General features: G+C 40.2%; 1 protein-coding gene across 1 annotated transcript in view; it reads right to left on the minus strand.

Annotated features, from left to right (window-relative positions):
* Window positions 1-9,572: 9,572 nt before the first annotated feature.
* Window positions 9,573-14,055, minus strand: part of ARHGEF18 (Rho/Rac guanine nucleotide exchange factor 18) — a 272,094-nt gene continuing 267,611 nt past the window's right edge. The window contains 3 exon segments of the mRNA XM_075283699.1: window positions 9,573-10,499; window positions 11,698-11,820; window positions 12,340-12,676. Coding sequence (XP_075139800.1) covers window positions 10,348-10,499; window positions 11,698-11,820; window positions 12,340-12,676 — 612 coding nt within the window. The 3' untranslated portion in view covers window positions 9,573-10,347.

Here is a 14,055-nt window from a genome sequence, read left to right on the forward strand (position 1 = left end):
ATGAATTGGTCCAAACTGGGTTTTTTAGAGGCTCCCTCCACCATGAATTGGTCCAAACTGGGGTTTTTAGAGGCTCCCTCCACCATGAATTTGTCCAAACTGGGGTTTTTAGAGGCTCCCTCCACCATGAATTTGCCCAAACTGGGCTGTTTAGAGGCTCCCTCCACCATGAATTGGTCCAAACTGGGTTTTTTAGAGGCTCCCTCCACCATGAATTGGTCCAAACTGGGGTTTTTAGAGGCTCCCTCCACCATGAATTGGTCCAAACTGGGGTTTTTAGAGGCTCCCTCCACCATGAATTTGCCCAAACTGGGCTGTTTAGAGGCTCCCTCCACCATGAATTGGTCCAAATTGGGGTTTTTAGAGGCTCCCTCCACCATGAATTTGCCAAAACTGGGCTGGTTAGAGGCTCCCTCCACCATGAATTGGTCCAAACTGGGCTGGTTAGAGGCTCCCTCCACCATGAATTGGTCCAAATTGGGGTTTTTAGAGGCTCCCTCCACCATGAATTGGTCCAAACTGGGCTGTTTAGAGGCTCCCTCCACCATGAATTGGTCCAAACTGGGGTTTTTAGAGGCTCCCTCCACCATGAATTGGTCCAAACTGGGCTGGTTAGAGGCTCCCTCCACCATGAATTGGTCCAAACTGGGGTTTTTAGAGGCTCCCTCCACCATGAATTGGTCCAAACTGGGCTGGTTAGAGGCTCCCTCCACCATGAATTGGTCCAAACTGGGCTGTTTAGAGGCTCCCTCCACCATGAATTGGTCCAAACTGGGCTGGTTAGAGGCTCCCTCCACCATGAATTGGTCCAAATTGGGGTTTTTAGAGGCTCCCTCCACCATGAATTGGTCCAAACTGGGCTGTTTAGAGGCTCCCTCCACCATGAATTGGTCCAAACTGGGGTTTTTAGAGGCTCCCTCCACCATGAATTGGTCCAAACTGGGTTTTTTAGAGGCTCCCTCCACCATGAATTGGTCCAAACTGGGGTTTTTAGAGGCTCCCTCCACCATGAATTGGTCCAAACTGGGCTGTTTAGAGGCTCCCTCCACCATGAATTGGTTCAAACTGGGCTGGTTAGAGGCTCCCTCCACCATGAATTGGTCCAAATTGGGGTTTTTAGAGGCTCCCTCCACCATGAATTGGTCCAAACTGGGCTGTTTAGAGGCTCCCTCCACCATGAATTGGTCCAAACTGGGGTTTTTAGAGGCTCCCTCCACCATGAATTGGTCCAAACTGGGTTTTTTAGAGGCTCCCTCCACCATGAATTGGTCCAAACTGGGGTTTTTAGAGGCTCCCTCCACCATGAATTGGTCCAAATTGGGGTTTTTAGAGGCTCCCTCCACCATGAATTTGCCCAAACTGGGCTGGTTAGAGGCTCCCTCCACCATGAATTGGTCCAAACTGGGGTTTTTAGAGGCTCCCTCCACCATGAATTTGCCCAAACTGGGCTGTTTAGAGGCTCCCTCCACCATGAATTGGTCCAAATTGGGGTTTTTAGAGGCTCCCTCCACCATGAATTGGTCCAAACTGGGGTTTTTAGAGGCTCCCTCCACCATGAATTTGCCCAAGCTGGGCTGTTTAGAGGCTCCCTCCACCATGAATTGGTCCAAACTGGGGTTTTTAGAGGCTCCCTCCACCATGAATTGGTCCAAACTGGGGTTTTTAGAGGCTCCCTCCACCATGAATTGGTCCAAACTGGGGTTTTTAGAGGCTCCCTCCACCATGAATTGGTCCAAACTGGGCTGGTTAGAGGCTCCCTCCACCATGAATTTGCCCAAACTGGGCTGTTTAGAGGCTCCCTCCACCATGAATTGGTCCAAACGGGGGTTTTTAGAGGCTCCCTCCACCATGAATTTGCCCAAACTGGGCTGGTTAGAGGCTCCCTCCACCATGAATTTGCCCAAACTGGGCTGTTTAGAGGCTCCCTCCACCATGAATTGGTCCAAACTGGGCTGGTTAGAGGCTCCCTCCACCATGAATTGGTCCAAACTGGGTTTTTTAGAGGCTCCCTCCACCATGAATTGGTCCAAACTGGGGTTTTTAGAGGCTCCCTCCACCATGAATTGGTCCAAACTGGGGTTTTTAGAGGCTCCCTCCACCATGAATTTGCCCAAACTCTGCTGGTTAGAGGCTCAATCCACCCTGATTTTCAAAACAAATGTTGGTGCCAACCTCAACTTACTACAAGGGCCAAATTCACTGCTGGTGACAAGCTCTCCTCACTGCAAGTGCCAAATACACATGTTTCAAGGTGTTTTCCTACTGTCAGAGAGTTGGTATTGAGTGTGTAAAGTGTGTAGTTGTTAGGCTGTGATGTTGGGGTAATAGAGGGTCTTTGGTGTGTTAGATGCCCCCAGACATGCTTCCCCTGCTGTCCCAGTGTCATTCCAGAGGTGTTGGCATCATTTCCTGTGGTGTCATAGTGGACTTGGTGACCCTCCAGACACGGATTTGGGTTTCCCCCTTAACGAGTATATGTTCCCCATAGACTATAATGGGGTTCGAAACCCGTTCGAACACACGAACAGTGAGCGGCTGTTCGATTCGAATTTCGAACCTCGAACATTTTAGTGTTCGCTCATCTCTAATAATTATTATTATTAACATCAATCTGCACAGAGAACTAAATGATCCTGCAGTGTGTCTGTTTCTTTCTTTTTTAGTTGCTCTGATTCCTAGGATTTCTCTATCTGCCATGAGCTTCTATGTGTTTCTCTCTTGTTATATACTACTGTACCATCTATGAAACTGTATCACTGAAATTTCCCCATTGTGAGACTATTAAAGGAATATCTTATCTTATCTTACTGCCTATATATAAAAAAAAAAAAAAAAAAAAAAAAAGAGGGAATCTGGTAGGGCCCTCTAAAGGCAACAGTGGAAATTTGAACACAGGCCGCTTTTGACCCTTGGGCTGAATTTTGGACATAACGAAACTAACTTTCATAACTCGTTGGTTTAATAACAATGAAAGAAAAAGACAAAGTCACACAGAATAGACTGTATAAACCCATTCAAATTAAGAGTTTATTCAATTGCCAAGGAATGAGACAATTACAAATTATTATAGTTTGCCTCTCACTCACATATATACACATATTTGTTCATTCTTTCACAAAAGCTTAGCTATATACTGCAGGGAATTGTTTGTTCATTGGACACACAGCATAAACTATGTTGCATTGCATTGACATTTAAAGAAAACAGAAAATATATAATACACACATTACACACACACACATAAATATGTGTGTATTTTTATATTTACATCATTTACATCCATAAACCAGATTTATTTTTTTAGTTTTAAACCAAAGAAACATTTTCCAGCACTTATGGTGCTCTGTCTTTTCTATCTTGGTCCTAATGATTATAATGTAAATGAGAGGGCCATAGAGTACAGTAACATGGTTGGGTGGTTGCACAATAAAACGTGAAAGTGATGTGTGAGTTTTTCAACATTTTTTATTTATTGATTACTCTCTTTGTGCGCAGTCTTCTTCTGAGTGATGGCTGCAGCATCCAATCAGGAGACAGCTACAGCTATTCAAAAGCAGAGAAAGAATTAAGAAGCCTTCAAAGGTAAGTGTCGTTTCACTTTTTGTTTAGGGGATATTTGGTGAATATTTTTTAAGCTACATATAAAATACTCCTTACTTGGTCTTTAATAGAGATGAGCAAACACTGTTTTCGGATCAGCTCGCACCCATAGAAATGAATGGAAGCACCTGTGACACTGACTTTGCCGGCGGCTGGCATCACAGGTGCTTCCATTCATTTCTATGGGTGCGTGCTGTTCGGATTGGCTGATCCGAAAACAGTGTTCGCTCATCTCTAGTCTTTAACTATTGTTCTTTGTTTTTTCACTTCTTGAACTGCAATCTAGGTAGCATATGAAAGCTGATAATATCAACTTTCATATGACACCAGAATCACTGTATAAAACCTGAGATACAGCTATTTGAAGTGAATTTGGAAACTGCTACATTAGTAAATACTGGCATAACACAGTAGGCAGAATAATGAAGGACGATGCTGCTCACACCAGAAAATAGTACTGTTAAAATGTACTATTAAAATGCCTTCAAAGGTCAATTCTTATGAGGGGTAGTAAAAAAAAAAAAAAAAAGTAAAAATAATAAAAAAAAAATAAAAAAAATTAAAACCACATCCACATTACATATTTTAGACCCGCAAACCAACACTACATAATTACCGTAACGCAGGGGGAAAACTACTTTGGGATAAAGCACCAAATCGTGAGCCGCAGCCAAAAAGCGCTACGACAAAAACCTCAGTGGAAATGCGGACTTTCTGCTTCAATTATACTTAAAAACGAAAAATGCCACTTGACTACGGACGCCCACATGACCTTGGACAGATTTTTACCCAATGGAAGTAAACACTCAATGCCAGCACGCAGAGCTCTACAAAACCATGAGGAATTGATACAGAAAATATATTGGAAAATTGTATAACTTTCCATTACGCAAAAAACATTTATTTTTCTGAAACACCACAACACGTTTATATTCAATATGTTCTAAACTTACAAAGCCACAGCAGTTTTATGGGAATTTTAAATGATATATCATAAGTTATTGTTTTATACTTTACAATAAGATGTATAGATTTTTGCAAATTTATCTTTCATAGGAATTCAATCGCAAGCTTTTTAACCCCTTAGCAACACACACTGTACTTTTACAGAGCAGAAGTCAGCGGCTTCATACAGCACGCTATAATAGTACTGGAGCACGTGTTAGCTGTAACTTACAGCTAACACCCATGCTCCGATCAGGGTTCTTCACCCCATCAATGCTGTGGCCAAACATGACATCTGTGGGGATTCTGACATTTTGTGTCTCCCCATTAGCCCCCGTTGCAAGTTTGATGGGGGTGCCAATACATATTTTGGGCAGCACGGGGTCTGAACAGTGACGCAGGGTCTGTCCATGCCATATACCTGCTAAATTCTGCTGAATGAAGTAGAGGATGTAATTATTTTCCAATAGCTTGCCTCACAAAATACGGTGTAAAAAGTGATCAAAAACTCTGTCCGTGCAAAAAAACAAAAAAAAAAGGACAAAACAAAAAATGGTTTCCAGGCAGAGAGGCGCTGCATATGGACACCAGCAGTCACCTTTAAAAACTCATTCAAATGAATGGGTTTTAAAGCTGACTGCTGGCAAGCCATTCCCTGTCCAGTTTCCCCAGAGTTTATGACGAAAACCCCAGGGTGGATAGCGGCAGTAGTGTGAACCCAGCCTAAGATGGCGATGCAAAAATAATTGATTCATATCCAAAGTTTTTTTTTTTTTTTATAAGAACAAAAACTCAATATGCATTGAGTATTGCTGTAATCATACTGACGCATAGAATAAAGGTAATATGTTATTTTGGGGAGCAACACACAACCATGTTCAAATGCATGCCAGACAAGCCTGGGAACCTTCAATAGGTTCCAGACCGTCAGTGCAACGGGACACCAGCCCTGGATTTTGCTCTGAGTTCCAGGTATTCTCAGCAAAATGGCGGCACAAACGTGCTGCCAGAGAAGGGCAGCTTGGTCAGCTTTGACCGAGACACCAGGAGCCTTAATACTTGCAAACAGTGTCCGTACCGTATAATACAGCAGAGATCCTGAGGCTATGGCGATCGCTGAGCAGCCACCATATTTAAATACCCAACATCGCATACTATTATGGCACATGTTGGGAGGGGTTAAAGGGCTTTTCCCATATTCCATCAGCTTTGCCTGTCTCCTCCTCTTAATTTCTGTATTCTTCAGCAAGCTGGTGGGTGACTGTTGATGAACAAGACACTATGAAGACCCTCACTAGTTATAGATATCGCCTTTACACAATGAGAGATTATTTTGATTACTAGAAACCTAATAAGTGAAGTTGAAATACGTACAGTAAATGTATATTGCATTAAACAGGGTTGGAAAAAACACTTACCATGCTTCTACAGAGAATGGACTCAAAGTTTGTTCACATCTGAGCATGGTGAGTGCTCGGGAATCCCATTCCCCATTCTGCTTTAAATATGTGTAGAGAAAGTCCTGCAAATTTCCACTTTTAACGTTAAGAGTTTTGTTGAAATTTTTCATCAGAACAGAAAACAAATTAAACAAGGTATCAAAAGAAGCGGTATATGGGAGGGGACAGGAGGAGGGAGATGTAACCGCATTTTAAGTGCATTAGGTTTCCGTTTCTTGGGTCCCCAAGCAGCCGACAAAGAACAGAAAGCCAAACACAGCGTCCGTCTTATCTTTGTGCTTCAGGAGCTTTTATCAGTAAACTGCAATTAGCTGAACTGATTATCCTGCAGGCAGAGCTTATATAACAGTGGGAGCACTCAGCCCTACTCAATATATCCATCTGGTCTTATCAGATACGGGCCGTGCACCATAGAAATATTGAGTTAATAATGAGTGGAATAATCTAACATGGCAGGAAAAAAAAGCAGCATTGCTAAAGCAATGTATTTAGAAAAACATAGAAAACTAGCAGTAAAGATAGGTTCCTTGAGATAGGAATATCCCTTTAAATAGCCACTAACTTTTCAGACAATTTAGTCTCATTTCATAGAGCATGTGATTTCAGATCAAAATGTAATGCACTGTAAATATGTGGCTGCTCTCTGCTTGAAAAAACTCTAAATTTCCTGCCACTAGGTACTCTCTTTTTAGCTAATGTAGTGTTCATTCTTTTGTTACTAAGTCCATCCTTAGATGCACTTCATTCTGTCTTGTTTATCTCAGTGAGTGTAGAGGGCTGCCCATTTCTCTATTCACACAGTGAATGGATAGGGCATGATTCTGCTGTTAGCCTGCATGGACATGTCTGCAAAATGTCGCTGTGTTCAAAAGACTGAGGATCCTTCAAATCTCTCAGCTTACAATTGCAAGAGAAGTTTTCTGGTTTCTATGTACTTGTACATACTTTGGCAGCTTGTGTGGTTAGAGATGGGATATTATTCACAGATCGCAACAACTTTTATGACCTTGCTCACATATTTTTTTCCTAGTGTTTTATCTGCTTGCTTGCTTGTATTTGCACAGTGTTTATGGTTCAGTGTTCCTGAATCTCCAATATTATGTTCACTTGGGCTTGGCTACTTGGTTGCAATTGTGCATTTACTCATGGCAGTATAGTAGAACAGTATAGATATAGGAGAGAGGTAAGATTGCTCCTTGTTATACATGCCCAAGCCTATGGCAAAAACAAAGAAGCATTTCAGCTATTATTTTATTCCTAGCAGCAGAAAAATGGATAGGACATCAAATATGAAAGCGTATGCAATCATTGAACAGGCCAGCAAGACTTTGCATATATTTAAACCTTTCCTAAAAACTTGGGTACCCTTTAAAGGTCAACAGGTACTATGGTTTTGTCCAGGTTCAGCAGCTGGTGAAACATGAAGGGTAGTGGTGGTTTAAAAAAAAACAAAACAAAACAAAACAAAAAAAAAACCCTTTTACTGTGCCTTTACTAACATTTTTCCATTTTACATTAGTTTGTTTTTGACTTTTAGCGCCCCGGTCTCCGCCTTCAGGTTTCCGCTTCATGCAAGAGAAACTGGGGAGGAGACGAAAAATGGCAGTCACTTTTCAAACCCATCCATTTGAATGGGTTTGGCAAGTGTCCGGCCGTGAGTGTCTTCTGCTCTTTGCGGCAAAACAGTTTTTTGTTTTGTTTTAACCGGACACAAAGTTGGATATGCAGGACTTTGTGTCTGGTTAAAAAAAAAAAAAAAAAACGGTTTCGCCGCGGAGACCACCAAACGCTTACAGGCGCTCACAGCCGGACACAGTCTGCCGGGTTTCCGTTTCCTGTCGGCAGAAGACAGAAACCCACAAAGCGGAGACCAGGGCGCAGATGTGAACCTGCCCCAAGATGTATAATAAGCATGTGTATTGTCAGCAGGTATTTCTTGCAGGTACTGCTTTAGCAGGAGCTACTATATTTGGGTGGGGATTTTTTTTTGGGTGTGCCCCTTATCGTGGTGTAGAATTCATGTTACTTAGGTACTATTAGTGAAGTACTTTTTAAAATGGTATTTCAGCCTGTGTGTCTCCTATCTGACATTTCTGTACATTTGGAGGGTGTTTATTTATATCTAACACAATGCCTCTTCCTTAGTGGAAACTAAGGAAAAGAAGCAGTGGGAGGAAATAAATCCTGTAGGAATCATTATTCTGATCTTGACTGGAGGGTCTCTTTAAATCATGTGATCATACTGTATTTATAACTACTGTTACATTAACTTGCATAGGACAAAGCAACAATACCAAACACAGCACATGGGTAAGATTGATGCAGTTTGTAGGTCAAAAACAGAACAGTTTTTCCTGATCTTAAGTAACCCTTTTGTAAATTGTAAAATAAAATCTCTGCTGTTAGAGGGGTATTCCCATCTCAAGGATCTTATCTCTACTACTAACTTATGTAAATTCAAGAGTTTCTCCAAATACATTATTTCAGCAACGCCCTTTAGTTTGCCTGCTATGTGAAATTATTCTTCCCATTGTTTCCTTGGCCTGTTCATCTGATCCAGGTACAATGATGTGACTGCGATTGCTCTCTTGGAGGGGAGCAGTTGTCTCTAGCTATTAAAAGGCGTGAACAGTGTTGGTTATCTCTCTTTGTAAACACAAAGATAAAATTGAGTTTACTGCAAAAACATCTGTCCTAGTAGCATGCAAGTGTTCTCTAAAAAGCTGAGTAATGTATTATATATTTACTGTGCATTGATTTACATTGATATACTTCTAGTGATAATAAATATTCTCTCATGAGCAAAGTCAATATCTAGATTTACTGAGGTACTTCATAATATTATTTGCATCGAATAGTTAAATCCTGCCAAACAGCTTGTGAAAGAATACCAGGAAGTGAAAAGAAAGCAAGCAAATGATAAGAGGAGATGGAAAAATCCCTTTAATGATATTTCTCCTCTCAAAAGGGGCAGGGATGAACACTGGGAAGAATTGCTTTAGCCACCAATGTAACTTGGTCCTCAGTTGAGTAAAGACAGATGGACGCTACAAGTTGTGCTAAAAGTGCATTTAGTGAACGAAAAACAGCAGAGCTCATGTAATGTTCTACAGTCCATATATTTATAAGCACTAGAAAAGTAGTAATATAGAGAACCAGCCTCTTAGATGGGAAGTGAAATGAAAAGCCTTGTAAAAATTTATTAGAATGTGGTAGAAGAGCCCTAACTAAAAAAGTGTTAATGACATTGTTCATTTGTGTTAACCATACAAGCGCTGTAACATGCAATAGCATATGTCAAATGGTGGACAATCTAATGTATGAAGGCAACATTATATTCAAAGTGACACGAAACATAACATGTAAATATGTTGTTGATGTTAAATGTTACTGATATTTTCCCTTTTAAATAAAGAACTAAAATTTGTAGAGGCTAATAAAACAGAAGAAAAAAAATACCAATCCTACATGTAGACCTATCATCTTATAAGGATTCATTTACTTGATTTTACGAAATTCTTAAAAGTGCTAGTAGACCAGTAAAATTAAAAATTATACATATTTAAAAAACACTGATTATAAAAAAAATGGCACTATTCTTTTTAAAATGTGTTCAAATTACACAGAGTATAGTATTGTGCTAGCATTCAGGAAATACATGGCAGTGGTATGCTGCTGCTTACCAAGACACAACAAAGGTGTAACAATGGAAATCTGTGTATACGCATTCATCTCACTGTGGGATTAACACATATGATTTTTCATATCTATTCCAGCGGCAAAACATTTTCCTAATATTATGACTGTCTAGACAGGTATAAGCACCCTTTAAAGACATACAAATAAGAAAAGATGATTTGCGGGAACTGGAATCATCTCATTTTGACGCATACAATACACATCATTTAATGGGAAAACATGCTTTCATAATTGCAGATGGGTTCAGCATGGCTGCTAAAGTATTTTTAAAAGAAAACATAAAAATGGAGCTTAATGTTCAGCAAACCTGCCCGGCAGGTGATGCTCCACTAGAACACATAGATGCAGATACTTACTACATCACACATAAAACAACGCTCTGAGAAAAACATTCACCATTCTGAATCAGTAACATCGCGACAGCAGTCCACGAACTAACATTAAGTAATTTTACATCATGCCATTCAACTAATAAATGCATCTCCGTTCCTCTTTGGACTGTCACAAACGCCGCAATTGTAAAACTGCTTGAAGTTTTCAATACACCTTGAGAAGGCCTTAGCGGTACAGGCATTAATCAAAAAAGTTTATATGTTCAGTGCCAAATGAACTGCAGCAAAACCTGTATGCATTTTTAGGATGCCTAGAAAAATATTACATCTTCCTTGTTTGTGTCTTCATCAGCAGAAGGTGCTGGAGGAGGAATGGAAGGTGCCAGGAGATGGGCACTGCTATGTCGGTAAATGTTTGATGGATATATTGCCATTTCACTGGTAGCATCTTGTCCTGAAGGGTCTAGGTAGGAATAAAGCAAGCAAATAAATAAGCAACTAGGAGAATATAACTACAAAGAGAACTTTTGTTTATTTAAATCCTGATTTTAGTCCGAGTTCACATTACTCTGCTTACATGATGTGACTGGTAGCCTTCTATGTACCCTGAAATTTGTCAGTCAGTCTATGTTTGGGATGGTGTAAAGTAGTAAGTGATAGGGCGGTTATAGGATTCTGGTTTTAGGATTTCTTCTGTACAGAGTATATGTATTTTCGTCAAATTTCATTCATAGCTGTCTGCAAGTCCAGATCACAAATGGTTTCATAACCAACACAGGAGGTAAATGGACTGTATGGAAATGGCAAAACACTACTGAGCTACACAGTTTCCACAGCCCGACATTCAGGGAAGCAGTATAGCTAAATGTGCTACATGGTTTTCGTGACTCCCATTCACCTCTTTATGTTGTTATGTTCAATTTGCAGGAAAATGTGAACAGTAACAGGCCCAGGACATTTATCAATTTTAAGTGATTTGAAAGAAGCAAAAACCTTGTCATTGGTAATGCCAGAACTCATCCCAGTCAATAAATGAGCTGGTTATAGTGAGTAATGAGTTGTCGTCAAGAAAGGCATTAATATTGACAGGACCTTTTCCACCATGCGGCTTTTTCACGTGGCAACCCGCTCCTGATTAGGCCCAGATAAATGGGGGGGGGGGGATGCAGCAGCTACTGGAAAATTTCAAAAATTAAAATGGTCGGAGTTTTTGGGTGCAGCAGATGCTGGGGAAGAGGAGGGGGTGTTTTGGTTGTCTGTCTGCCCCTTCCCTGAGCTTGAGGACTGGGATTTTTTTTCCCCCACCTGGAATTCAGCCTGGCTGAATATAGGGTATCTGCAGTGCTCCTATTAACAGGACCGGGCACTTTCAGACATGTTACACAGTCATTTTCTACTTTTGTATGTATTCTAGGGAAAGGAGGGATTTTTTCAAGCTTTCTTTTTTCCCCCACTATTTTATGGGAGATTCTGTATATTGATATTGTGGCTGGTCATAGACCCCCCCCCCCCCATAATTTTTTTTTTTTCTTTTGCTGACTCGAGTATAAGTATAAGGGGGGGCTTTTTCAGCACAAAAACTGTGCTGAAAATTCGGCTTATACTCAAGTATATACGGTAAGTTTTGTGGCATATCTCCTTTAACAACCATATCAACGTACCCTGTTGAAAAAACATTACTTGACTGTTCACTAGGCCTGGACTTGCTGCTCTTCTGGTTTTCACAGTACTGTCATCCTTCTCAGAAAGCTTGGACGGAAAAAGTGGCCTGTGACCTATGGATGCTGACACAGACAATAACACTTATATGAATTGCTACTGAATAAGAAAATAGACCTTTGAATAATTCCATAAATTCTGAAAACTAAACATTATTTCCAAGTTCAAGACAATCTTTTCACACAAATGGGACAGGTTTAAGAAGACTGGTGTTACTAACACCAGTCTTCAGAGCCTCAAAACTGACTGAGAGTGCGTCTCATATATCACAAGGGGCATGCCTCTTCATGAATGAGGCGCACCCTCCACCAGGATTAGCAACTAGAGGAAATTCTAGGCCAGATTTCTGTCCCCCGCATGCCTTCACCATGCTCCATTTTCAAAAAGGTGGCAAAGTTGTTACAAAATTAAATAAAAGTCACCATTTTTCTTTTTTTCCTCTTTCCAAAAGCAAGTCTTGAGCAAAATATTAACAGAAAACTGCTGTATAAGGCATAATAAATCTGCCCCAATGTGTTTCCAAAACAACAGCCAAATCTAAGTGATGAACATTCAGAAAATGGTTTCATAGCTTTTCCACTGACCTGAACTCTCAGTTCGATGAGAAGCTTTTCCTCTAGTAGACTTGTCCCTCCCGCTCTTCGTTAGTGTGGCTAGCTTAGTAGGTATCTGCTGCTTTGTACTTAATGTGGGCTTCTGAATCTGGTTGGTGGCACTTAACAAATGAATAGGCACTTCATTTTTCAATGCTGGCCTTAATTCCATGGAGTTACTGTCCCGTCGTGTGACCTCAGGCCTCTCCAGATAGTCAACAGATGACACAGGCGTTCCGGATTTGGCTGTTTGCTTCATTACCACCGGACTAGCTGATTCTAAGTTCTGAATTCCTTCTCCATTAAAACTTGCAGAATGTGTTAAACCCTGAAAAATCATGTAATTCTGTAATGTCATTCTGTAATGTCATTCTGAATGGCATTTTTTCAATTATATCACAGTTATATTTTTCAATTATATCACAACCATGAAGTAGAAAAAAAAGGGATAAGAATTTATTAAACTGGTGTTTTCTACATCAGTCTTAGTCAATTTCTCAAATTGGTGCAAGATTATTAAGAAGCTCCAGTCTCTTAAATGGTCGCTAACTTTTTAGACAACTTAGCCCATTTAACCCCTTCCCGCTGCAGCTATTTTTCATTCTTGACTCCCTACCTTCAAAAGCCATAACTTTTTATTTTTCCATTCACAGGGCTTAATTCTTTACAAGACAAATTGTACTTCATAATGGAACAATTTAATATTCCATGCAAAGTATTAGGAAGCTTGAAAACAATTCAGAATAAGGCGGAATTGTCTCTGTTTGAGAGACTTTTGTTTGTTAACATTTTAACCCCTTAAAAAAAATTCCAAAACTTTGCAAAAATAACATTTCTCGGAGTCACCATTTTCTGACAACCGTAACTTAATATATTTCAGAGTATGAAGCTGTGTAAGTCAGGGCTATATGTACGTTTTATTTATACCAATTTCGGGAAGGTATGATATTTTGATCGCTTTTTATTTAAATTTTTTTTTATAAAACAGGTAATATAGTGGTTCAGCTATTTTGATTACAACTCTCTTGTAGGAAAAATACTTTTATCTGTTTGTGGACTGGGCATTTTTGGACAGAGGGATGTATTTCAAATCTGGGCAGAGAAATACAGTAGTACACAAAAAGCCACAATGTCCACCAGGACCATAGAGGAATTAGAAACTTGGTAAAAGTGGTTTGAAGTATAAAAGAATTCATTAAAAAAATACCATAGAACCAACTCTGCTATTATGATTATATTGACCAAGGTGCAGTACAAGTGCCCTAAAAGGAGACTGTTGTTACTACTTTAATTCTAAGAACCAATTTAGGGCTGTTAGACAGGAGCCGCACAAAACAGCATTCCTTTGCTAGCACAAGTGGCAAAACAAACCCTAAATAGCATTTTTTCACTGCAGCTTATGGGACAGTTTCCATGAGTTACTTGTGGCTTTCAACTTTTGCGCTGTAGATAAACTCCACAGGTGAAATTCACAGCAATAACAGATATGCTACACGTTTTGGATAAAGCATGCTGGTGAGAACTGTGTTAATCTCAACAGTGCTGCTACTGTAGGTTGCAGGGGGTTACCCATCCAAATACTTGTGGGACTAACCCACTGTAAAACCCTGTAGTGCAGCCTCGACCTAGGGATCTTCTCACATTTTGGTCTAACTAAACATTAAACGCCTAACCTCCCATTATAGCAACGGAGATCCAAAATAGTTT

Source organism: Leptodactylus fuscus, chromosome 1 (assembly GCF_031893055.1).
Source record: "Leptodactylus fuscus isolate aLepFus1 chromosome 1, aLepFus1.hap2, whole genome shotgun sequence".
Lineage (NCBI taxonomy): Eukaryota > Metazoa > Chordata > Amphibia > Anura > Leptodactylidae > Leptodactylus > Leptodactylus fuscus.